The 25,269-nt window shown below is 47.4% G+C and overlaps 1 protein-coding gene across 1 annotated transcript; it reads left to right on the forward strand.

Moving 5' to 3' along the window:
* Positions 1-7,258: 7,258 nt before the first annotated feature.
* On the forward strand, positions 7,259-24,821 carry LOC136051934 (cystathionine beta-synthase-like). The gene is made up of 16 exons (XM_065741649.1): positions 7,259-7,404; positions 8,476-8,630; positions 12,301-12,407; positions 13,160-13,294; positions 14,199-14,278; positions 15,423-15,554; positions 16,505-16,574; positions 17,063-17,154; positions 17,751-17,876; positions 18,222-18,306; positions 19,752-19,857; positions 20,233-20,304; positions 20,779-20,913; positions 21,404-21,512; positions 21,810-21,894; positions 24,019-24,821. Exons 1-16 carry the CDS (start codon positions 7,393-7,395, stop codon positions 24,114-24,116), a joined length of 1,599 nt encoding a protein of 532 aa, XP_065597721.1. The 5' UTR covers positions 7,259-7,392; the 3' UTR covers positions 24,117-24,821.
* Positions 24,822-25,269: the final 448 nt, after the last annotated feature.

Genomic DNA, 25,269 nt, shown 5'->3' on the forward strand with positions numbered 1-25,269 from the left:
CAGGAGAATTGTACTGTGGATAAGGAGCTGCTGGCAGGAACCAGTGGGACTGGCTGTGTGTTCAGAGCTATGTGTATGTGCTGCTGCTCAGCTCTGTCCCCTCTTAGCCAACTGCTTGAGGTAAGTGAAAGCAAAGGCGTTTTATATCTGTCAGGCAAGGATGTAAATCTCTTATCCCTTGCTTTGCAGTCCCTGTTGCTTTGCAGGGTCAGCCCTTGCTCGAACTTCTCCAAAACAGATTTGGACCATGCCCAGCCATTTTGCTTAAACCTTTTTCCATCACCTGCAGGATGGAGAGGTACAGTGTGGGCCTCCTCAGCCTGCTTCACGTGCCTCACGCAGCATGAAATTGCAGCTAGCTCATGAGTTTTCCAGTAGGAAAATCCTTCAATCTGCCTCTTCTGGTGGAGAACGTGCTTTATCTCCAGCTTACTATCTGTCCATGAGGGGAGCAACCCAGCAGTTGGATGGTGCATGAAAAGTTCCATACTCATTCCTTTCCTATTGATCAGCCAAAATGCTGTCCTTGTCCACAGCAATTGTGGTTCATTGCCTAACCTTCAACTTTTTGTAGTCCTACTACCTTACCTTCACCTTTTGGCAGTCTATTGAGAAGCAAAAGTGGTTGTGATAGGCAAAAGGCCAGCATTGCTCCCAGGCTCACCCTTGCAAAGCACGGCGTGTGGTTCCAGCAGAAAGGCCAAAGGCTAACGGGACACAGAGAGCAGCTTGTGGGATCAAGTTCCACTTCGGGAGTAGGTGAAAGGCATTCTTACCGTGCTACCTGTTTGGCTGTGGTCCCAAGTGGGGAGCTGAGCTCTAACAAACATGAGGTGTTCGGATGTTTTACCCAGTGCAGCTATGAGGAGAAACTACCAAAACTGCAGTGTGATGCTTCCCATCTCCGTGGCGTTGCCCTGTCGGTAGCAGCCCCTGGGTTTGTTGCAGGCAGTGACTCTGTGCACCCCAGCTCTGAACACTTTTCCTGATGGCTGAGGCCCTGCCAGGACTGTGCTATCCCCAGCCTTGGAGCTGCCCCTCCTCATGGATCACAGACACAGGGAAAATTACTGGGTACAATCTTCTGTTCAGGCTCTGGAGATAACCAGAGGACTTCAGTCCGGAAGGCTGCGTTATGAAAGCAATAAATTCCCTTTAGGAAAGAAAAAAAAAGAAAGAAAGAAAACACACGTGATGCTAATGGAGGTGCCAATACCTTTGCCAGTGCAAAGTAAAACCAAATCCATCTGAGCTTTGCTCATGGAATATTCCTTGAGGATGTTGTGTTTACCAGAAACGTGCTGTTGGAGGGGGAGGTGGCTGTTAAAGGGCCTTGGGAGGATTTCCAGGCTTTAGCCTTCCCTAGAGAAACAAAGTGATAACGAATGGAGCCAGGCTGCCTACTTCTGGGGCAGCATTTCTGTGGGAGTGGCAGGTGGGCTTCCCTTCAGGTAACAGGAGCTGTCCTGGCCCACTGGGGTCATTTAGGGGCTGAAGCCACAGGCTTCAGGGAAGGCTTTGGGCTCTGGCTACGTCCCCTGCCATTTCCACCCTCATCTGCCTGCCTCTGGCCGTGCCCTCAGAGACTGAGGAGGGAGTAGGACGGTGAGGAGAGGTAATGCGGAGGGGAAGATGGTGAGCATGGTGACGTGGCCCTGGCCTGGCCATGAGGAAGGAGCAAGATGGGGTCAGGATAAGAGTGAAGACAACTTGAGGGTGACAGGTGGCTGAATCCCAGTTCGGGGACAACCTGAATCATAGAATCCTTTAGAGCTGGAAGGGACCTTTAAAGGACATCTAGTCCAGCTCCCCTGCAATGAACAGTGATGTGCACAGCTAGATCAAGTTGCCCAAGGCCTGAACCTGGGATTCAGCCATCTTTGTGCCAGGTCTGAGTGCTGTGGGCTGGCTGCTGGGCCCGAGGCCAGCTCGAATGGGCTTGTGCCCTCAGGGCTGGCCTGTGCTTCCCTCAGAGCCAGCAGGGAAGGTGGGAGAGAACATATGTCTAAGCCCAGCTGCTGCTTTGCTCCATGCTGAGCAGGATGTGTTGCTCAGTGCTATTGCTGGAGGACAGTGAGGGACCTGAGCAGTAGTGTGGCTGTGAGAAGAAGAGCCTGTTCTCCCCTCTGTGAGGGAAATTCACTTATGGCCTGTGCACTCCTGTGTTATTCTTAAGAAAATTATATGTACAAATCTATGTGTACATGCTGTATTCGCTTCAGGGTGCACTGTTCTTTCAGTAGCTAACAGTGCCTCACAGCTTCTTCCAACAGATGCATGTTCTTTCACAGATACAGGCCCACTCTCAGGCTTTGGAAAGCAGCCTTCTCTGTTAGTGGCAACCAGCTGGATCTGTATAACCGATTGACCTATGTGCGTATCTGTGCAGACCACCTCAGTAGTCCATGCACCGTATAACATGTGACAGATACTTCAGGGTCTACGATTCTGTATTAGTTCTATGATAAACATGATCAGCAGGATGAGGGAGGTGATCCTGCCCCTCTGCTCTGCGCTGGTGAGACCTCACCTGGAGCACTGCATCCAGACAGGGAGTCCTCAGTGCAGGAGAGATGTGAATCTGTCAGAGCGTGTTCAGAGGAGGACCATGAAAATGATCCAAGGGGTATGACTCCTCCCCTAAGAGGACAGACTGAGAGAGCTGGGACTGTTCAACCTGGAGAAGAAAAGGCTCCAAGGAGACCTGAGGCTATCTCGTTCCCTTTTTATGGCTGGCTGGTTCTCACCAGTCACTATTTCTTGGCCTGGGTACAACACGAGTTCACCAGCAGGATCCTGTGAGGCCAAAGCTGCAATGTAACCACTCAGATAAAATACAGGGTGGTGTGATTCTGCTGTGGCACAGCTTCAGATTTGTGTTTTGCCCGTGTGTTTTTTTTTTGTTTGTTTTTTAGCTCAATACATTTTTATTGTGTGTATCCTCTGTTGAGTTCACAACAGTAATATGACAAGGATGGCAGTGCAGACCCCAGTCAGCTTTCTGTGAATGACTTCTGTTCTCAGCTCAGGCACAGACAGAGCACAAAACCTATGTCAAAGAGCCTGCCACGCTCAAGGTGGGTGACTTTTAAAAACCAGACTCAATCCAAAGAGTCCTTCTGGGAATAATGGTGGTGAAATTAAGAGCGGTCATCAGATTTGGCATATAGATTTTATCTTAACAAAAAATAAATAAATAAACACATGCAAAAATAGGCTGAAAAGATCTCCATTTCTTTCAGTTCAATCGCTGACGAACCTTAATTTTTAATGTGGTTTCAAGCACATGCTGCTTCAGGGGGTGGGCAGGGAGAAGTGCCTGGGTTATTCTGTAACTGCAGTGCCCAGAAAACACGTCTCTTACTGGGGTTAGGGCTATTTGCAGCTTCTTTGTGAGAGATCTACACGATCTACGTCACATCAGATAGCCCACAAGGTTCTTCTACAGTGGATTACCTCTGGCAATGTTTTCCAGAGATTTCATTTATTGCAAAAAGACCAAAGGTAATGCCATACCTGTGCTAATAACTAAAATAGTCAGGACTTGGAAAAGTTTCCAGGATAAGTGTTCCTACAGGTGTTACTCTGGCTTGACTGTAGCGGTGTAGTTTCCACCACCGCTGTATTGTGGGGAGCAGGGCACAGTGGTGAGAAGCAGAAGGGAAAGGGGGGAACTAAACCCCTCTAAGGGATTCTCCTTCTTTTAGGAGATCAGCACCCAGATAATCCCACGATGGCCCTTGCCAGTGTTTGGGAATTCAGCAGAAGACATTTACTGCTCTCAGGCAACTTACTAGTAAAGTTGTTGGTGAGGAGCAGAGAGGTGTTGCGAAGACACCTGAGTTCCTGGGTTAGTGGCATGTCATTTCTGTCATTGCTAATGCCTGATTCAGCAAGGTACACACTTTCATAGACTAGACTGAATTGAAGCAACAGTCTGAGACATGAAAAGAGATCAGAAACCGCATTCTGAACTGCTCACAGCATTGCTGGTGGTTGGGCTGCAATCGCTTCCAAAGATAGGAATGAATTAAAATACAATAAATTGTTTATCTTCTTTATGTCCCAATCGTTTATGATCAGAGAGTAATCAGATGCTGGGCATAATCAGGCACGGGGCGGGACCCAATCAGCATCATCTCTACAGAGCGCTCTGCTGCCGCTCATTGGTGTTTGCTATCACAGGACACATATAAGCTCGGAGCTGGAACACAGCACGAGTGCTCAGGCAATACACTGGAGGTGGTGAGTATGGCTTATCTCTTACTGAACATGCTTCTTTTATAATGGTGAAGTGCATGGGAGCCATGCATACCAGCCAAGTAGTGTTGTTACCATGGAAAGGCTTGACAGGAGGATTCTGGTGGCCTCTGCTTCGGAGCCTGTTCAAATGTTAGCTCTGACCCGGGGAGCGTCTGTGCTTTCAGCAAGCTCTGAGCAAGTCTGAAAAGCGGGGAGGGTCTGCTTTTATGCTATGTGGTCAGTTGGGTGATGGAGCAGGCTGTCTGCAGAGCCTGTGTAGCCTCCATTCTTGGAGGTCTACAAGACCCAAAAGATCCTATTGGGAAGCTGAGCTGGGGACCTCCCGAGGTCCCTTCCAGCATAAGTCCCTCTGTGATTCTGTTGAACTGATGCTGCATTTGCTTTGTTCAATGAGAGCAATACCATTTCTATAAAATAAAGCAAGAAATTTGCAGTTTCCTGTGAATAGAGAAAATTTGCATGGATCCTCTCTGCACTGCCAAGTTCCCGTTCTCACTCAGACTGCTTTGAAGTGTCTCAGCTTTCTTCTTGTTGAATTTATCAGTGCAGCCTGATAACTTAATAAACCCAATCTTTTATCTGCAAAGTACTCTATAAATATTAGCCAATGATCTTTGTCATATTATTTCAGTAAGTGGCAGTAGCTGAATGTTGCCTCTTGGGTTGTTTCCAATTCCAGTGGATATTTCCATTATCTCTTGTACGTTCTGTTGTGGCTTCTCTAATTGGATGTTTTACACTCCGAAGAGACTTGGGGGGACTGTTAGAGATACAGCAGAACACATTTGACAGCTGGTCAAACAATAGTTGAAGCTTCAGGTAGGAGTTAGGAATATTGGTAAGAGTTCTGGAGAACAAGAGAGGACATTGCTTTGTGATGTAAGAGAGTTGAAACTGCATTGGAAGCAGGATGGGGGGATGTTTGCATTGGACATTGTCTTCTCAGCATTGCTCAACTGTAGATCTTCCACAGAGGTCCCAACTCCCTCCCTGTCCACGCTTCTCAATCAAGCAAGCGCATTAGTGGGATGAAACTGCTGAATGTGTCAGCAGGAGAGTGACTCCTTGTTGTTGTGTCAAGGCCTCAGAGACACACAGGGAAGGTCAGGCTTCAGGTTGTCTGCAATCTTGGAAATACGTTATTGAGGTTCCTATGCTTCAGGCTTCAATTGAACAACAGTGGTTGTGGATGTATTTTAACTTCAGAATACTAATCCAGACTCTGGGCACAGCTGGGCAGAGATTTTGAAATGATTCCAGGTTGGCAGGATATCTGTTCTACAGTGCTGCACAAGGAATTAACCAGCTTTTGAGAAGACAAATGACAAATTCTCCATCAGTAAGGAATGTAGATGTTGACATAGTCAAGGGGCATGTTTTCATACTTTGTTCTCCGGACATCTAGAAAATACATCTGACTCTGTGGATGACTCAATAAATGGAAATCCCATTCTTCGTGTTTTCTTTTGAGGTGTTAAGGGAGCTGAACATATCAAGTGAAATGTGATCTTAGTTTAAAAAGTGTAATGCTTTTCCCTCCATGTGGTTCTGTACTTGGCATCTCAGCACAGCATGTAGTGTCTGATGCTCAGTTTTAGGCTTCAATTGTTAAGTTTCTCTTCAGAAGTACAGTGGCTTAGATGCATCTTAACTGGGCTGGAGCTGGAGCTGGGCTTTCTATGGTTCAAGGTTTGTCAGTGTAAGCACGCTGACGTAACAGAGCTCAATGGACTGAGGGAGGGTTGGCTGCTGTGCCTCTAAGGGAGGGATTTGAGGGTGACATAGACACAACGTCTGATGGCAGCCACAAACTCTTCTCATAAACACATCACCCATGGCCAGAAGGCAACATTTCTCTGCCAAGTGACCTCTCAAATCTCCTGGGCTTGATCCATTGAGAGGAGAGCCCTGCTCATGGGCCTGCTGGAATGGAGATGGGCCTATGCTGTACCTGGTTAGCCACTGCCCAGCCTCCCGCGGGCCATCACCCACCAAGGCAAGGAGATCAGCACTCACAAAGAGGGGAAGGACCCACAGAAGAAACCCTCATATTGTTTCGCAGCAGCTAGAATTTTCAGCCTCTCCTGCATTTCTACCCCCACCACAAAATGGTAAAGATGGGCATAGAAGAAAAAAAAAGGTAGTAAAATCGTACTTCTAATGTTCCAGTTTGTAAACAGTGATAAGCAGTTTATCTCCGCTTTACCTGCAAATGACTTTTGCTCCTTCTCAGTTAATGCATTAGGTAAATAAGGATTTGCTTTGGGAGACATTCTCAAGGCTGACACAAAATCTATCTTGCAAGAAAATGGATTTTTTCCTCTTTAATCTCTTCCAAGAAGCAACAGGTTTGGTGGTGTCTGGATATAGCACAGAGAAGCAAAGTTTGCAAGGAGAGCTTTATCATACCATCTGCAGGGTCCAGGCCATTTTGGCTTGATTGTCCTGCACACTCATGGTCTCTTGCTGCCTTTTTGGGCTGCAGTAGGTGTTACCAGGCTGCCTTGGGAAGAGGAGTGGCTGCAGGATGCTAGATCCATTCAGAGGCCTTCATTTCTTCTGAGAAAAAAAAAAAAAAAAAGAAAAAGACTAAATCTGATCCGGGGGAGCCCTGTGTACCCAAGTTTTCTTCATGTGTCTACATCTAGCCTTGCAGCTGGCTGACTACTTGGCACTTGGTGGCACTATGTCTTCTGCCTGAACCACCAGGAGGTGACAGGCATGTCTCAGATTTTGGATCACATCTGACCATCCCACGTGGACTTTCATGTGTCCCAAAGAGCTAATTTCTGAAGGCTCAGGAGAGCAACTAGGTATGGAGCTGGGCCCTGGTTGCTACCAGGCTCCATAGTTTGATTTTATCATCAAAGTCACCATGCCTGCTGCTCTTCTTCAAGCTGGGGTGGCAAGGCCAGGCAGCAACATGCATTTATTAACCTTCATGTATCCCCTGGCTGAAATCTGTTATATTTCTGTGTTTCAGGGACATCCACACAGAGTGAACCCCAGCCCCAGACTCCTGGCTGGTGGAGGTACCACTGGGAAATCACAGCACTGACTTCAAACAGTCCCGCTGGACTGCTTCAAAGAAGTGACTTCAAGTGGGTGAAACAAGTGAGCAGAAGGAGGATGGCAGAAATGGTAATTAAGGCTGCCCCTGGGCTCACGTGTTGGGCCACAAGTTATTTAGATAATTGTGACTCATCCATAACAGTGTTCCAGCTGCTTGCTTGACTGTTGTGAGTCAGCAGTGTTTTGTAGGCACTACAAAGCCCGGGGGCAAGTCTCCAAACATGATCCTACTGAGCTTCAAAGTCCATTTATTCAGTGAGGGCTGAATCAGGACCAATTCATCCTGTGCATATATCAGAAATTTCCAATTACCAAAATATTTATTTTCTGTATGGATGGTTTTCTTAGCCCCCACCCCCAAAAACAGCTGATGAATTGTGTAGATAATCACTCCCTAGATAGTCACACCATAAAGAGTCACATGAAAACTCCATGTAACAATTTATCCTGCTTCTAGTACAGGTCAGAATACCAGAAACTATAGCAGACACTGAGAATAAACTATAAAACCAAACTTGTCCTTTTCTCTGTGTTTCGAGTATTCCCAAGGTACCATTAACAACATTGTATTTAAGAACCACTAAGGAACTACCTCTCTGGGAACAACTCTGACCCTTTTCTGGTTCCACTTTTATCTGTTTGCTCCTATAGCTGTTCCTAACAACTTCATTTTGCCTTGTTCCTCAATGCTGAGAAACAGAATCATAGAATCATTTAGGTTAGAAAAGACAGCTAAGATCAGCTAGTCCAACAGTCAGCCCACCCCCATCATGCCCGCTGACCACATCCCTCAGTGCCACATCCACATGGCTCTTGAACACCTCCAGGGATGGTGCCACTGCCTCACTGCTCTCTCTGAGAAGAGATTTTTTCCTAATATCCACCCTGAAAATTGTTTCTCAGTCTCCTTCTCCAGATCCACCAGAATTCGTACATGTGACAAAAGAGCAATTTCCATGATTTAATTCACCTGCAGAACTGGGTTTCTGGAAAGCCGGTAGGGATGCCCCAGGTGGGCTCCTGTCCTGCTTCCACCCCCAAATGTGAAAGTAATTTCTTGCCTTTGTCAACTATTACACGGGTGCCTGCCTACCACATTTCTCCTCTAAGGTGGCTGTGTACTCCATTTCCACTGTACAGGAGACAAACAAGACATGCCTGCTCATGAATGGCAGCTGCATGCGAAGTCAGGAAAGCAAAGCTGACAGCACGTGGATTCTTCCCAACTTGCCCAGTAAGTGCACATGGACAGCTGCAACGCCTGCCAACAAGTCTCCACACTCCTGTATACCCTTGTAAGTAATTCTTTCACACTTGTTATTTTAGATTGAAGGAAGGTCAGCGTCTTCTGAAGTGATAACCTTACTGTAACACCAGCACTGTAGTGACCAGAAGTCTGTAGCTGGAAAATATGCTACCCTGATTCTGTGTTTTTTTTTTGTTTGTTTGTTTGTTTTTGTTTTCCCTGAAGGCTAAATCTACTTAGTACAGAATCACAAAAACATTAAGGTGGGAAAAGACCACTAAGATCACCTAGCCCGACCGTCAACCCATCCCCACCATGCCCACTAACCATGTCCCTCAGCACCACATCTAGAATTTCTCTCTCCCTTTAGTCCTGAAGAAAGATTTGGTGGCTCAAAATTTGTCTCTGTGTTTTTCAGCACACATATGTAAGTATGTGCTACTTTGGGGCCTCTCACTTTAGGAGAATTAAGATGAACATATTCTAGATGTGGATTTCAATCAGAGTTGCACACTTCTGCAACGTGGGGTGCGTGGGGGCTGGTGCTGTGCAGCAGGAGTGGAGGCACTCCCAACTGCTAGGTGTGTGTAGATGGTGCTCCCAGTTGTAATGTACTGCATGCATCCAACTCAAATTCATCCCTTTTTATACCACAGCCAGTGACAGCCATGCATTCATCAGTTGAGGGATGCCATTTAGCTACCCTTGTTCATTCAGACAGTCTGAAGCATGCTTTAAGACTTCAGAATACTACGAAAGTCTCTATCAATGACCAGAGACCTCCATAAAAACTGATTACTATGGCTCGTGTTTTTAAATAAGAAGGAAATGACACATACAGAGGTTGCCCACTCTTTTTAAGTGACCTAAGAGCTCAGTGCAAGGTGAGGTGACTGCTCTGAGCTCGTTCATGTCCTCTGAGCAGCTGATTTCCACCCAGGTTGAGGCAAGCCTGCCAAAGTCACTAGACAAGAAGTGCTTTAGTGGCCCTGCAAACTAAACGCAGACAGGCTATTAAAGATAAGGCTGTCCTATAAATGTCAGGGAAACTGAAGACACACCTCTGCTGTGCCAAAGCACTAATTCAGGTCCAGCATGTGAGGAACCAGAGCCTGTGAGAGGCACAGCACTGCCAGCCTAGAGCCCACCTGGGACGCACATGGTATAGGTGATGCAGGGAATGAAACACAGCCCACTGTATAGCACTGATGAGAATATACACAAATCACAGCACTGGGACATACCATAACATTTTACTTTGCAGAATTACATGGAATGGGCTGGTCATTTTCCCTGCTCTGCATGATGGTAACTGATAGGGAAAAGAATCACTAGACTTTCTGAGATAAAACCTATCCGAGTTTGGGGGCAGAAAGGGGTAGTATCAGGGAAAGAAGGAAAAGTGTTATTTTAATTAAGGATATTAGTAACATTTTCCCTGAGATACGTTGATAGACTACTTCTGATATTCTTTAATCCAGTTCTGATCTGCTATAACCTGGGCTGCTCTTCCTCTGACCTCTTATAGAATAACATCATGAGTAAAAGCAGAAATCCTTGAGAAAAAATCACCCTTGTTCACCACTATCCCGAGCCTATTATAGCTGCTGTAAGACAACAGCATCCCCACCACATCCTTTAGGAGCACCAAAGGCATTTCCACAGACCTTGGTATCCACAGACCTGCTGCCTTTGAGCTCATGCACAGGGCTCACACAGCTGACAAAGGAAGCTGACAGCGCTAGCATTATTTTTGTAGTAAAATATGGTAGTGATTAGAAAAGGAATTTGATAGGAACTGCTGAAAATTTGCTGCCTTGCTCCAGAGTGAGGGAGAAGGTTGCCTTGCTGGGGTGCACATAGCATGGAAGTATCTCTTTTACCACGATTACTGGCCGTGGTAGAGAAACTGCCTTGCTTTCTACTCTCGAGCTGACTTCCTGCAGTCTAGCTCTCAGGTCACATCATTGGAAGGCAGGCTCTAGCTTAAAGGCCACCTGAGGGAGCTGGAGTCTCCTCGTGCTGTGTCTCAATCTCACTGAAAGCAGCGAGCGTTTTAGAGGCAGATGGAAAATGGCTCAGCTGTGGGGGAAACTCATTTGTTGAGTTCTTGCCTCACATTTACCAGCACACAGTAGACATTGTGATGTGCATGGTAACACTTTCCATGGAGTGAGAGTTAACAGCACATGTGTAATATGCCATAATTCCTCAACTTGAGATGTAAGGAGTGCTTTCAATAAAACAACACCCTGTACTCTTCCAAGAAGTGTATTTATCACACTTGCAAAACTCGCAAGGAGGTGTGTGTGTCTTTAAGTAAACCAGCGTGTCATCCTTGTACCATATGGACTTTCTGCCAGCAGACAGCCATCTGCCTGCCTGGCTGCAATAGCACACAAGGATAACTTGGGATCAAGGTTCAAAGGATGATAGTAGCTGAGAACTGTGCTGAACAGTGAGGGGGTAGGGGTTTGTGACCCCACACGGGGAAACACGCTGACTATCAACCAGGGGCAATATGTTTGTGGCCCCAATAAACACAGCCCTCATCTATCTTTTTCCTCCTTCTTTTAAAAAGTTCAAGGACAATAGTTCCCTGTATGCGTGGCAAGATGCATTCAGCTCTACGTTGGGCAAACAACTCTTCTTCATCTCAGTTGCTATCGCTGTGAGGTGTTTCTTGGCTTCTGCTAAGAGGCTGACAGAGCCTAGCAAAACCACGAGGCTGAATTGCCCTGACCCAAGAGCTCAGTTTAATTATTTGCCAAAAACTCCAGAGTCCTCTGCTTCACAGCAGAATTCACTCAGCCCACAGAAGCGTAAGAAAGCTCTGAGTTGCTCAGTGAGGCTTCCCTGAGAAAAAGGTCCACTGCTAACTCATCCCAGGTGAAGCTGAGATGTATCACCTTGGGCATAGTTTCTAGGGGAGCACAGCTGTGATGCAGGGTTCTGTAGATCTGAGAAGGAGAAGCATCCTGACTGGTATTTCATTTCTTTACTATGGGCACATACTGGCAAACGCAGCTGGTAACTCTAGCCCTTGGATGAAAATGTTGCCAGGTTCATGCATAAAATTTAGATAGAATTCATCATGAGTATCACTTCAAGGGTATAAAACCCCAAAGCAGGGGATGATAATTCATACCCTGAAATCTGGTAATCAATTGACACTGGTGAGCAGATCCTGCTGAGAGAGAGCCCTCTCTCGTCAGCCTGAGGTTGAAGTGCCTTGGAGCACCTGGATCTTTCTGATGGCTTGGAGCCATCCTTGCAAGTACAGGAGCAAGGCAAGAGGAAGGTTGCTCAGAGATGGCTGAAAATGTAAAAAGCAGAGATTTAATTGGATAGGAGGGAGGAAAGAGGAAGAGGTCTGTATTGTGCATGGTTTTCTGGCTTTCTCATGGACTCTCCATAATTCTGAGGCTTGTTTGCTCTTCTGACTTCACATAGTTATAGACCTGTCTTTGTAGAACAAGACATTTCAGAGAATAAATGACATTATTTTTTGTGTAAAGGGATAATTAACTCAAGGTAGGAGTGGTAGAAGGCCACAGTTATCTCTTCTTGCTGTTATTTGATGATGGATTCATCTTCTTTTGGTGCCAAGTTGCTTCTTGGTGGTCTTGCTGAAGCTCTATTAAGATTTTATCTTGGTTCATGTTGAGTAACAGTTGCTCTGATTTGACTTTTGTTTTTTTTTTTCTTTATTAATACAGGTCAGAAGAAACAAAGATTTTACCCAACATCTTAAGGAAAATAGGCAACACCCCCATGGTCCGAGTCAACAAGATTGGGAAGTCCTATGGACTCAAGTGTGAGCTCTGTGAGTTTCCCCTTTCCACCAGGTTTTTCCGGGCCATGAGGTGAGGTTGACGGGCAGTGTCAGAGGGGGCTTCAGAAGAGACTATGGAGAGCAAGAACAGATGGGAGGGCCGTGTGTGGCATGCGTTAAGTATATCTGGTTATTAGGTTACAGCCAGTCATCATCTTGCTGCACCATCTCAGCAGGCTGAGCTGGAGCTGCACAGTGCTGGGTCTCTGCCTCTGGAAATTTCACTTTCTGTTTCCCCTTGGGAACCTTCCCAGAGTGCAGCTGGAAGCAGAACAGTCTCCTTGTCTGGGAGGATTTGGTGCAGACAGCACTGGGTGAGCTGCGGAGGCACAACCCCATTTGCTGGGATGCTATCTCCCTCCCATGGTGCAGCAAGGGAATCACAGAATTATTAAGGTTGTAAAAGACCACTAAGGTCATCTAGTCCAGCTGTCAGCCCATCACCACCGTGCCCACTGATTGTGTCTGTAAGTGCGAAATCTATATATCCCTTGGGTACAAGACAGGGAACAGGACACCCAGCAGCTGTATGTTTCCGAACTGCCGGCCAACACAGGGCCTCTTACCCAGCAAATAAACAAAGGCTTGCAGCCTGCAGCATTAAGGAAGCAGTTAAGGTCAGATGCAATTACCTTGTAATCTCTGTGCTATTGACAATATCTGCAATAGCAGTGAGGGCTTTAGGAGCCTGCAGTGCAGTGTGATGACCCTGTCCCTGAGAGAGTGTCATCTTTGATTTCCAGTGGCAAAATGCGAGTACTTCAACGCAGGGGGCAGCGTGAAGGACCGCATCAGCCTGAGGATGGTGGAAGATGCGGAAAGAGCAGGGATTATAAAACCAGGAGACACACTGATAGAGCCCACTTCAGGGAACACAGGTAGTATGGCTGGCTTGTTGCACTGGGATCGGTCCTCACCTCAGTTCCCCTCCCTCCCTCCTGACAGACTCATTGCTGAAATTCCTGAGTGCCTCTGGATCTCTGTGCAGGCATCGAGGTGATGCAGATAGCCTCAGGAGCTGGAAGACCTGGGGCAACCCGTGCTTGAATATTCAGAGGTCCCCAAAGAGGGATTTCCCCAATGGATTGGAAGATAAATCTTTTTTTCCCCTCCTTGTCACTGTCATGCCACTCAGACACCAGCAGAGGAGTCTCCCCGCACTGTCCATCCCACACAGGACCCTATGTGACCGTTTCAACATCCCATGAAGAGCTCCCGCTGCTGCCTCTGGGGCAGCACCATGTCCTTGCAGCTGCTGCTGTACCCTCCCATTGGGGACACACTGCTACTGCTGCCTCATCTGGCCCAGGAGCAGCTGGCTCCATCCATCACCGCAGTGACATTGGCATGCAGATCCCCTTGGCCTGCTGGCCTTAGGGTGAGATATGCAGCTTCATTCCCTTCCCCCTCCCCCCCCAGTACATGACTGAGAGCATTTGAGGGTGAGGCACCCCCTGAAAACAAATCACCTCTCTCCTGTGCTTTGGAAGGAGAAATAAGCTTTGTAGCAGGAAGAAAGCATTCTCCAGCTTTACCAAGCACCTTGTGCCATGCCAGTATTATCACAGATTGTCTCCCACATTACAACATCCTCATGGTGCATCCTCAGAGTGTATCCTGGAGGGATCACAGAAGATGCCCTCACGTGCAGCTTGACAGTGAAAATGTCTGGATTGTGCTCACCAGTGGGAGAGAGGCATGTTGGAAGGAGGAGAGAATGTGTGCCAGTTGACCTTGCCAAATGCTGTTGTCAAATGATCCCCTTTCCTCCCCACCACCTAGGAATCGGGCTGGCTCTGGTAGCTGCAGTGAAGGGTTACCGCTGCATCATTGTCTTACCGGAGAAAATGAGCACGGAGAAGGTCAGAGCTCTATATGGTGTTACCTACAGCCTGAGAACATCTCTCTCTCTGTCTCTCTCTGCCTCTCCCTGTCAAAATATAGACTGTCCTCTCCTTTAAAGGGCAGTGAGCTTCACCACAGACACTGGCATATCTTTGTAGCTGTTTAGAAGATTTCCTCTTGACATAAAAAGCACGCTGCAGTGATCTAACCAATTACCTGGTGTTGGTGATGCAGCTGGGGTCATGTGTTAGCTGAACATGGCATACGTGTAGAGATGTGGAGCAATCCACGTTCTGTGAGGGTGAGGGCTGGAGGGAGCAGGGAAGAGATGAGTTGGTGCTGGGGCTGCTGTCCCCACTGCCTTTCTCTCTAGTGTCCGACTAGTCAACTTGATCTCTGTCTCAGCATGATTTCCTTTAACCTGGAGACGCTGAATGTTCTTTGAACTGCTTTCTCAAGCTGGTGGAAACCAATTCACTTACACAAGCTCTGATGATGCCCTGGGAATGGTGTAAATCTCTACTTTGAGCCCATGAATTGTTCAGTTAAACTCATGCTACTGAAGCCAGGCCTGGACCCTCTCTTGGCTCAAAACTTAGCCCTTCTCTAAAGCACCACCCTCATTTCAACATAAATCTCACTTGAGCTCAGTCTGGATCAGATACCATGTCCAGCTGCCACAAGCTTCACCTCCAGAGCAGTGGCATGCACCCACCCTCTTCTTCCGACAGCTGCACCTCCCAGTGGATCGATATCCCAGGATTGATGGTAGTTGTTCTTTCCCCCAATGGGACTTAGGGCAAAGACAGCTTTGAGCTCCTCCTTGCATGCAGGGTCTCAGCCCACAGCATATACAAATGTGTCTTCCTAGGTTCCCCTTCCCATGCACCACAGAGCAGCTACCTACTTCCTCTGTCCCCAAGTAGGACAAGGCATGAAGCCAGGCACGAACCCACATGTTGGCTGCAGGCAGGAGGCCCTTGGTGCCAGAAGGACGTCAAAGATAGCTTAACCAAGAACTGGACATTTTATCTCCAACTGTTAAATGTCTTCTGCATGCAAAGCTCCTCTGACATCTGACACTGTCATGAATGCATGGGCTCAGATTACCAGCAGTAGGTGAGACTGGTTGCTTTACATCTTCTTTCTTCCCTCCAAAAGGTTGATATTCTGAAGGCACTGGGTGTTGAAATTGTGAGGACCCCATGCACCCGCTTTGATGCCCCAGAGTCTAACATTCGTGTCGCCTGGAAGTTGAAAAATGAAATCCCAAACTCCCACATCCTGGACCAGGTAAATGTAGTTCTTTCATGGACTCACTTCCCAGATACAGCTTATAGAGCGTGCTCCAAGTCTGCCTGCATCTGGGGCCTTTGTTCAAACTGGCAGTGGAGGCAGATTTCACTACTGAGGAATTACCACTTTATGGTGCATGAAACTTAATCACTGCTCTATAAAGCAGAGAGTGGCAGAAACAAAATCAGGGGGCACCTCCAAACCTGTAACGCTTCTGCCAGTGCTGGCAGGTGGGGGAGGATGGGTTTTCTTGCCCAAAGGCTCCTCGTGTTGCTTCAGATTTACCTTTGACCTGAAAATCACTTTTTATGCTAACATAGCAGCCTCATTCCTGCCTCAGAAATAAGCACCATGCTGCAGAGGACAAACCCTGATGATTCACACCAGTAATTCCTGCAGCACTGGGTCTTGTACAGGAGTGTACTTTTCCCTCTGGTCAGACCACACTGCAGGAAGGCATCCTGAAAAAAAGAATTTAATAGGACATTTGAGAGGGGAGATTTTTTTTATTTTCTGAACACTTTAGGAATATTGTAGGCTGTGTTTTCAGCTTTTTCTAGGCAACAGGGAAAGTTAATAACAGCCATCTGCAAATACTGAGAGACTGCTGCTTCCAGCAGCAAAGACATCAACAAAACCACTAGGACTCACAAAATCTGGCAATGCAGAGTGTGCATGCTGTCCTCGCACTACAGAGGCATCACATAGCAGAGAGTATTCACAGGCTTCCAGTGTTCAGGCCTCCAGTGTGGACAAGTTTTATGTGTTCTTAGAAACCTGTCCCAAGGTGATAAACACAGGAACACCTGTGACCTGGCAGCCCTTTCCAGAGAGGGGAGAGGGGCAGTTGGATGTTTTGGGCAAGGCTCGTCAGGAGCTATTGCTAGTTTGGTATTTGACCTGTGCTTTACCCCATAACTCATGCTGTTCTCTGTTGAAATAAACAGTACCGAAATCCAAGCAACCCTCTGGCTCATTACGACACCACCGCTGAGGAGATCTTGGAGCAGTGTGAAGGTACCATTTGCACCATTATTTCAACGTGCTGAGGATGTGTGGAGGGCTACAGCCGTCTGTGAGAAGCTTATTTTACATAGTTTACTGAGTGAAAGGGATAGAACCAGCCAAGAGGGCCTCTGTAAGGGAAGATATCTTTGATAACACTGGCACGTAGTGTAGCAACTTCACATGACCCGCTCCAGATCCACCTAAGCCTGCAGGTCTTCTCTATTATGGCCTCTGATTTCAAAAGCCCGAGGAAGGAGACATGACAGTGAACAAAACCTGGCAGGAAGAGCCATCTCTTGTTTGATACAACACCTATGTCACTCATCATCTGAGAGCACAAGATGGCTCAGGAGACCTCGCTTGGGGGAGGACACTTCCATCAGGGCATGGAGGGTTGTAGGAATGTAGCAGCTGAGGGACATGGGACTTGGACAGAAGAGAGGCAGTGCTGCGGCCAGACTGAGTCCCTGTGAGCCTTTCTCTTCTCTGACCTGCAGGCAAGGTCCACATGGTGGTGATTGGTTCCGGCACAGGAGGCACTGTCACTGGTGTTGCAAGGAAGTTGAAGGAGAAGTGCCCAGAGTGCAAAGTAAGCTGGGAGACAGGGTTCCCATTGGCTCCCCTGGGTTTTCCTGCCTCTGCTTTTGATCAAAACTAATGCTATGGTTCATGTGTGGCAGGGCTGAGCTAGCAGTTGTTGTCTCTCCCTATTCATTTTTTCATGCTGAGCATAGCTTTTGTTGGAAACAATTTGGTGTTACACTCAGCTTGAGCTAGATTCATTCGAATGTCTTGGAAGTCAAAGGCTCCACAGCCCCATTACTAATCCTGCCCTGCCCCATGCCCTGCCCTTTGCAGGACGTGGTCAGGTGTCCCCTGAGGAAGTGTCTGGCCCAGCTGGCAGCATTGCTGCTGCTGCTGCTGCTCCTGGGTAACTGGCTGCTGGAAGGTACCACCTTGCCTATGCTAGTGCTCCTCACCTGCCTTTGCAAAACCCTCCGTGCCAAATGGTTGACACCACTCGTAGGTGTCCATTCTGTGGAGCTTTGAGGCAAACTGGAGACTTGGCAATTACTTCTCCCAATTGGGAAGAAAAACGTCATTGATAAAGGTGTGGGTTTTTTTTCTTTTGAGATGATACTTTTGAACTCCTTTTATGGTTAAAAATATTTTTTTCCCTCACAGATAATTGGCGTAGACCCTGAAGGCTCCATCGTCGCTCTGCCCAGTGAGTTGAACAGGACAAACACCACAACTATAGAGGTGGAAGGCATTGGGCATGATTTTATCCCTACTGTCTTGGACAGATCAGTAAGTAGCTGTGTGATGAGAGGCCTCTGCTTATTCTTTGTCTTTGCATCCAACCTATTCCCACCATTTCTTCTTCCTCATCCTGACTATGGACCTGCCAGACAGCCCTCTGTTCTCCAAGGAAAGGATTCTGGCTAGAAAGGGTTCTGGCTAGAAAGGCTAGAGAAGTGCCCACAAACAAGAACTCGTGGTGTTCTGATAAATGCATTTGTTTTCACCAAGTGTGGAAAGCAGCTCAAAGCTGCCAGGTGCTGTAGGCATCAGCCTACACCACAGCGGGTGTCAGAGGACTGGGGCAGCCTGAAGTATCTCCTGCAGGAACTGACTGTCTTGCTTTCTCCTCAGGTGGTTGATCAGTGGTATAAAAGCAACGATAGAGACTCGTTCCTCATGTCTCGCAGGCTGATTCGAGAGGAAGGATTGTTGTGTGGTAAGCATCAATGACAGCAGCTGCTTCTCTTAACAAAATTTATCAACCTCATCCTTTAATTGCTTTGGGACCAAAGCAGATCAGAGGTAGGTGCTCCCTGCATTTTGTGTCTGTTAGGTTAATGCTAGTAGGTCTCTGTAGATGTCAGAGGTATTGCAGAGAGTCCGTGGTCTGGGATCTGGCTCTTCAGCAACAATTATAGAAGCAATAACTCTCTGCTTGCTGTAACGCTTTCGCACGTGGATCTTCTGGCCTAATTTTGCCTGGTGTAGTGTTACATGGACTGAAGAGAAGGATTACCAGGATTCAGGACAGGACAGGTGGGCTAAAACTGTCCCCTGTGCTAGCAACTGTGCGAGGCTATAATCTTTGTATTTGAACTATTGCCATACTAGGGGTGCCAAGTTTGGACCGGGAAAGTTTGAAAGTAAAGTAAGTGTAAGATGTTCCTACGGAGTATTTCTCCTTGTGCCAACAAGCTGCAAGTGATCCCTAGTGCTTTCCAAAGTTAATAGGTGCCCTCAGGCAAACTCTGCCTGTACTGTCCAGGCCTCTATGCTGCATCAGTATTTTTCAGCCTTGCCTGTCCCTGAGCAGGTAGCTATAGCTTTGTGCCCAGGACCAGACAGTATAGAGGCTTGTAGTTACAGCTGGTAAACGTCCTGGGCATTCACATCCCAGGAGCTTTGAGAGTGATCAAGTGATTTGTTATGTTGATTTAACATTGCAGACACAGAGTCACTATGTTTCGATGGAAACCATTTGCTGAGCTCATCTATAAAATGTGAATGGCTTCATGTCCCTGGAACTGCATTTTTCAGAGACTTTCACCATTAGTTTGAAAAATGTGACCCAGTGCTAATTAACCTGCAGTAAACTACGTGCTGCCTTGAGTGCAGTGTGTAATGGGCACACAGATAGTGGAATGACTTTGACTTCCAGTACTAAAACTACCCGTGGAGAAATTGCCTCTGTAAAGCAGCAACCTGCTTTCCCTACGTGCAGCAAACCACATGTGTGCACATACACACGGTGTTCAGGTCTTCCCATCACATCAGCCTGGTATTCCAAGCATGAGTGTAATGTTTGTTTTTTTCTTCAGTCTTCACAATGCATTTAGAGCAAACCTTTGATTGACAAATGCATTCACCAGAAGATCTTGATTTGGCATAGAGTTCTCCTGACCCAAAGGAAGGGCGTGATATGGGCGGCAGTTACATGAATGTCCCTGTGTAGAACCTTTCAGCTCTTGGCCTGCCTGCAGAGCCTCCGCAGGTGGTGATTTGTAAGGTTCATAGGGGGACCCTTCTTGCTGCCCTGTAAGCCCATTGCCAGGAGACATCCTATGAATATAGCCCATCAGTCCCTACTCGGTCTCTTCCTATTCTCTAAACCAAGGCTGTCCTCCTCCCAACTCTTGTCTCTCTCTTCTTGGTACCACTCAGGTGGCAGCTCAGGCAGTGCTATGTCTGTTGCTGTGCAGGCTGCCAAGGACCTGAAGGACGGGCAGCGCTGCGTCGTCATCCTGCCCGACTCTGTCAGAAACTACATGTGAGTTTCCCACTTCCCCTTGACCAAAGGAATAAAATGACATGGAGAAGCAACACACAACAATGATAAACAGCATGGGCTGGCTGTTGGGACACTCGGGTTTTATTTCCTCTAGTCACTGCCTTACTGCATGGAGCAGGAATCAGTCAAGCTAAAGTTTTTGAACTTGCATGACTCAAGTTAGGAACGCAAATAGCTGGCATGCTTTGAGGAGTCACTGAGCACCTGCAGCTGCCATTGACCTTAAAAGGGGCTGAGAGCAGCCAGCTGCAAAAATCATGGGAACCCTGAGGCAGTGCTGTGGTCTAATGCATGGAGCAAAGCACGACTGCTTGTGGAAGGCTCACAGACCCATTCTTTGTTGGTGATTTCTAGGTCCAAGTTCTTGAATGATAAATGGATGATAAAAAACGGATTCCTAAAAGATGTCCAGGAGCACAAGCCTTGGTAAGACAACCTCTGCCAGTATAAGCTGTACTAAGGGAATCAGCCCTCTGAGTCTGGGAATGATTATCTTCAAAGGGACGTTTTATCTTCTAGTGTTTAAAAGAAAGCAGTTAACTCCAGATCCCTCTCACAAGGCTGTCAAGTCAGCTCCTCTCTTCTGAGTGATGAGATATCCCTCTTCTCCAATTAGAGAAGTTTTAATAGCTGTAAGGAGCCATTTCTGTCCTGAAGTTGCTGTTCCACTCCCATGTGGCAGTCATTGTCCAGTCCACCAAAACCCTGCTGAGCAGAATGACAGAGAGGAGGGACCTGGTTGGCCTCTCCTTACAAGCTTAACACATGAGCTTTGTAGGCAGGCTGACAGAATATCTCTGTGCATGCGGTCTTATCTCTACTGGCCTTGCCTCCCTGAGCACGTCCCGCAGCTGCGCAGCAGTGAGTAAAATCTTGGTGCTGCCATTTGTCTTTCAACAGGTGGTGGAACATCAAGGTGCAGAAACTGAATCTCTCAGCTCCTCTCATTCTTCTCCCAGAAGTCAGCTGTCAAAAGGCAATTGAAATCCTCCGGGAGAAGGGATATGATCAGGCTCCTGTTGTTGCTGAATCAGGGTAACTATTTTTACTTGGTACAGAGATGGTCGTTCCAACAGGAAAAGCAGCCACCATGAAGCTAAAAAGAAAGTCCCATCTATTTATCCAATGGCAAAGCACTTGTGCTGAATTCTGAGATGCACATTTTTAAAATACCATCCACCTCCTTGTGAAGAATAAGCATATGGGTCTAAACCTGGAGGTATTCTATCCCATAAATTCTACAGTCATTGCATGAGTTCAATGTTTCCCAGAACAGACTAACTAGAAAGTTTAGAGCCTTTATTTTTGCTAAGGATGACAGCAGATGCAATTAATCAAGGGAACACTCTGTGATAGCTTGTTCTACGGGGTTGCCACCAGAGGACCCCTGCCTATTGAAGGTCTTACTCAGATGACGAGGAGACTGCTGCCTCTTGCTCACAGCAGCAGGAATTTAGTCACTGATTTCATAAGTTGTGTGCTTGTCCTCAGGCCTGGCTTTCTGGAAAGCTCTGTTCCTTTGCAGACTTATTTTGGGAATGGTAACCCTCAGCAATACCCTGACCTCGGTGCTGGCTGGAAGCGCACAGTTCTCAGACCCCGTTACAAAAGTAATCTACGACCAGTTCTCTAAGGTACCACTAAGGCTTTGGCTGTTGTCTTTCTGCTGTCTGGGGACGGGGAAGAGATGCTCCACCACCCTGAGGTGTGAGAGCAGCTGAGAGAGGGGAAGGCAGAGAGAAATGGGGAGGGTGACCATCGTGGTTGCCCACAGGTACTCCCAATAAGCAGTATTGGTGAGTAAAGAACGCCTGGTCCGGGTCCACTCTGCCCACTTGACGACAGTCTGAGGCGGGAGGGGAGGTAGGCTCCTCGCTGCTGTTCTGTAAATGTAAAGTGAATTGTAAAATGTCTCTTTCTGTCCTGTTTAGATTGGCCTAGAGGACAGCCTTGGGAAGCTTTCCTGCATCCTGGAGAATGACCACTTTGCTATTGTTGTGCATGAGCAAATGCAGTGTAGGTATCTGTAAAGAGGGGAAGTGCTGTCCAGGCTTTGCACAAATGTCTGAGATCAGTTTGGGAATTTCCCTCGCTCAACTTGAGAGGGATCAGTGCAGCTGCTCCACAGTGTGCAGCATCTGCACCTTTGCAGGAAGGATTTGCAACTCACCACTCTGCAAAGTGCTGCAACAGCCCAATCATTCACCCATTTCCTTTCCTGATGCTGCGGGGATGAGGGAAGCAAGGGGAAGCCTTAACCAGTGGAGCCTGGGACCAGCATGTGGCTGGCTAAGTCCCACAGGAACATATCACAGATCCTGACCTGTGGGATCTGTGTTGTCCCCACAGTGCAAAAATGACACTGAAGCACACATCAGCTCCTCATCTCATAACTGTCCATGGAAACCCAGCTTTGGGAGTGGGAAGGTTTTCACTTTGTCCCCTCACATGACAAGCAAGGCAGACTGTAGGTAGCATCTGGGGAGTGGTGTTCTAGCTGTGCAGCTATAGCCTCAGGCTTTCAGTACCCATTTAGTCTCTTGACCTTGAATTCAAATCAACCCTTAGCTGGTTTTGGGCAGCAGAGGAAACAAGGGGGAAGGGAGGGGTAGCTGCAGAACTAGTAGACTGAGGACAGGGCAAAGGAGAGTATGGGCAGGTTAGAAAAGTCCTAGATGGAATTCAGGCAAGGGCAAGGGAAAAACTATGCAGTCTGCATCCCGCTGCTTGAAGACCTTCTCTGTACGCACAGAGGCCATGCCATCTTCTTTGAACACCTCTGTTCCCACTTCCAGCCCAGGGGATGTCCACCTGCCTGTGTCCCCTGAGGGGCCTGAGCCAAAATTAATGAGGCCCTCATGGCTGGGTGCTATCAGACACCTTTCCTGGAGGGCCAGGGGAAGTTAAGAAAGCTGAAAAGAGGTATGTTGGACTAAGAGCACCACATCCTGAGGCACCCTGTTATGAGTCCTTCCTGGACTGAGGGTGGGTATAGGGATGCTCTGCCAGTGAAGGAAAACCATTTGATGAGTCCAGTAAAGCATCCATAGCAGCAGCTATTCCCCTGACAGAAATAGGTATGGGTGTAGGTGCTGTTCTGCAAACCTGGCCTAACACATCCTTCTGGTATAATTACACTGTAAGACTTGCAGAGGTATGAGTTTGACCTTATCACGAGGGAAGTTCTTAGTTTGCATACAGAAACACAGAAAAACCCAACAATCAGAAGACCCATGTTTAGTGTGACACTCGAGCTGAAGGCTACAATTAAACTGGCTGTATGGGATTACACACTGAACACGCGAGGCATTCCTGTGGTGAGCAGAGTGCACTATTGTGTTGTACTGTCTGCCATCAGTGGGCTGCTGCTGAACTGGGACCCCCAAACCTGCCGTATGCCAGCTGCCCAGCCCCTCTGCTTGCATCACTGTGGCCTGCTGCAGAGCCTCCTGCAACTCCAAAGCCACCTGCAAGCCCAGCCAAGAAAAAGTCCCTTTTCAAATCTGCCTTCGGTGCACACTTTCATTTCTTTCACCAAAAAGCAGATTGAGGCGACTTCCCACTCTCAGCAGCATTACTGCTTTAATGCCCTCACAGTTAGCATCTTATTGCCTCATCTTCACAGCTTGTTCTTCTTCCTCGTGTTTGGACACTGGTGGCTAATTTTGTTTTCCTTTAGGAAAACATTTATCAGTCAGTTGAAGTAATTGCTGCGATGTTAGTTTGTTAATGGTGGTGTAGGACATTATTAGAGCAGAATGGGAAGCGTCTCTGAAGAATCTCACTGCTGCTCTAAGGAGCCTCATTAGTTCGGCCTGAAAAGTTTTGCAGTGATAGAAGCAGAATCAGAATGGAGGCTGACTACAAACAATGGGGACGTCAGGGGTCCCACTGTGCTAAGGGGTGCACTGTTTGCAGCTAAGCCTCCCTGATGTGACCCTGTAACCTGACCGAGGCTGAACTGGTCATTTCAGCTGAGGTATAGCAGAGACAGCTGCTGTCCCAGTTATGGTTCTCTCTTAAAAAATGAGTAGTAGCCTCTACCTGCAGGGCTGTGGCATATACATTCTTCTTTTTCTTCTTTTCTTTCTCTTCTCCTTACATTCTCCTCCACTAACCTGGCGCTTTCCACGCTTCCAGTCAGTGGGAATGGCAGTTCCTTCATGAAACAGATGGTGTTCGGCGTGGTCACCGCGATGGACCTCCTCACCTTTGTCAGCAGAAATGACAAGAAGTAAAGGAGCCCGGCCGTGCTGAGCCCCGTGCCTCCAGCAGGGTCAGCTGCTCCTCCTGAGCCCGAAACACGTGGCTGAGGATATTTTGTGGTCTAATCCAGCTGATGGTTTCTCAAAATGACTATGCGAAAATTGTAATGTAATAACCGTGTGTCTGCTAGATGCCATCCAGAGCATCACTAAAGAGAAGTGAAACAAAGAAATTACATTTGATGGACGTATGTGGTTACGTGGAGCTACCGAGGGCTGGAGAGGTAATGAGGGGTTAGGGGTGGGAGGAGGATTGCTGTTGCTGTTGCCCAGATGTTTCTTGATGCAGTGGTGATGGCAGTGCTGGTCGCACGTCCCCTGGGCTGGGACAGCCAGCCGCACCCCTTTGAGAAGCAGAGACTCATTCTCACGACATGATAACAGAGCCATGAGATAGGGCTATGTCCCAATTTCCTGTATTATTCAGCTCATGAATATTCAGCCTGAGTGCTCATTTTCAAGGGAGCAAAGGGGAAAGAGGTCCTATTGCTGTCATAATATTGTGTTCCAGGAACTGATAACGAAGGTCAAAAGAGGCATTTGTCATGGCTCTGAAAACGTAAATGAAATCAAATGTGAAACCAGTGCTGTGGGAACAAGCTGAGTTGCTGCTGCCGTAACCTGCTTTGGGAGAGCTGCTCTCAAAACAAGCAGAGAGCTTTGCAGTTTTCCCCTGCATCTCGGGAGTTCCTCCAAGGGGGCAACAACTGATTCTGGCTTGCTGCTAAGCGGCTAGTCCATATTTTCAATTTAATAGTTTGTATGAGATTTTTTGTTAAATTAAGGAATGCTGAATATTTATATTTAGGAATAGTGTCTCTGTCACCCTTTGCTCCCTTCAGTTATACAAACGTTATCATGTCTCCTGCAAGTTTTTGCCTGGGTAATGACCATATTTATCCAGAAAAAAGTAAAAAATGATTATTTTTTTGATCTGATTAGATCAACCTTATTGTGCTGTATATACTTCAGCAACTCTGGCAAATTGAATGACATTTGGTGCCCTGTGCTACAACTAGAGGCAAAGGGAGACACACAGGAACCCATCACAAAGCACTGCTGTGCTGTGTGAGTGACAGAGCCCTGGCACACGCTGCCCAGAGGCTCTGAGATCTCCTCATTGAAG

This window comes from Cyrtonyx montezumae, unplaced genomic scaffold (genome assembly GCF_038088225.1).
Source record: "Cyrtonyx montezumae isolate F1298 unplaced genomic scaffold, pur_monq_1.0 scaffold_3, whole genome shotgun sequence".
NCBI lineage: Eukaryota > Metazoa > Chordata > Aves > Galliformes > Odontophoridae > Cyrtonyx > Cyrtonyx montezumae.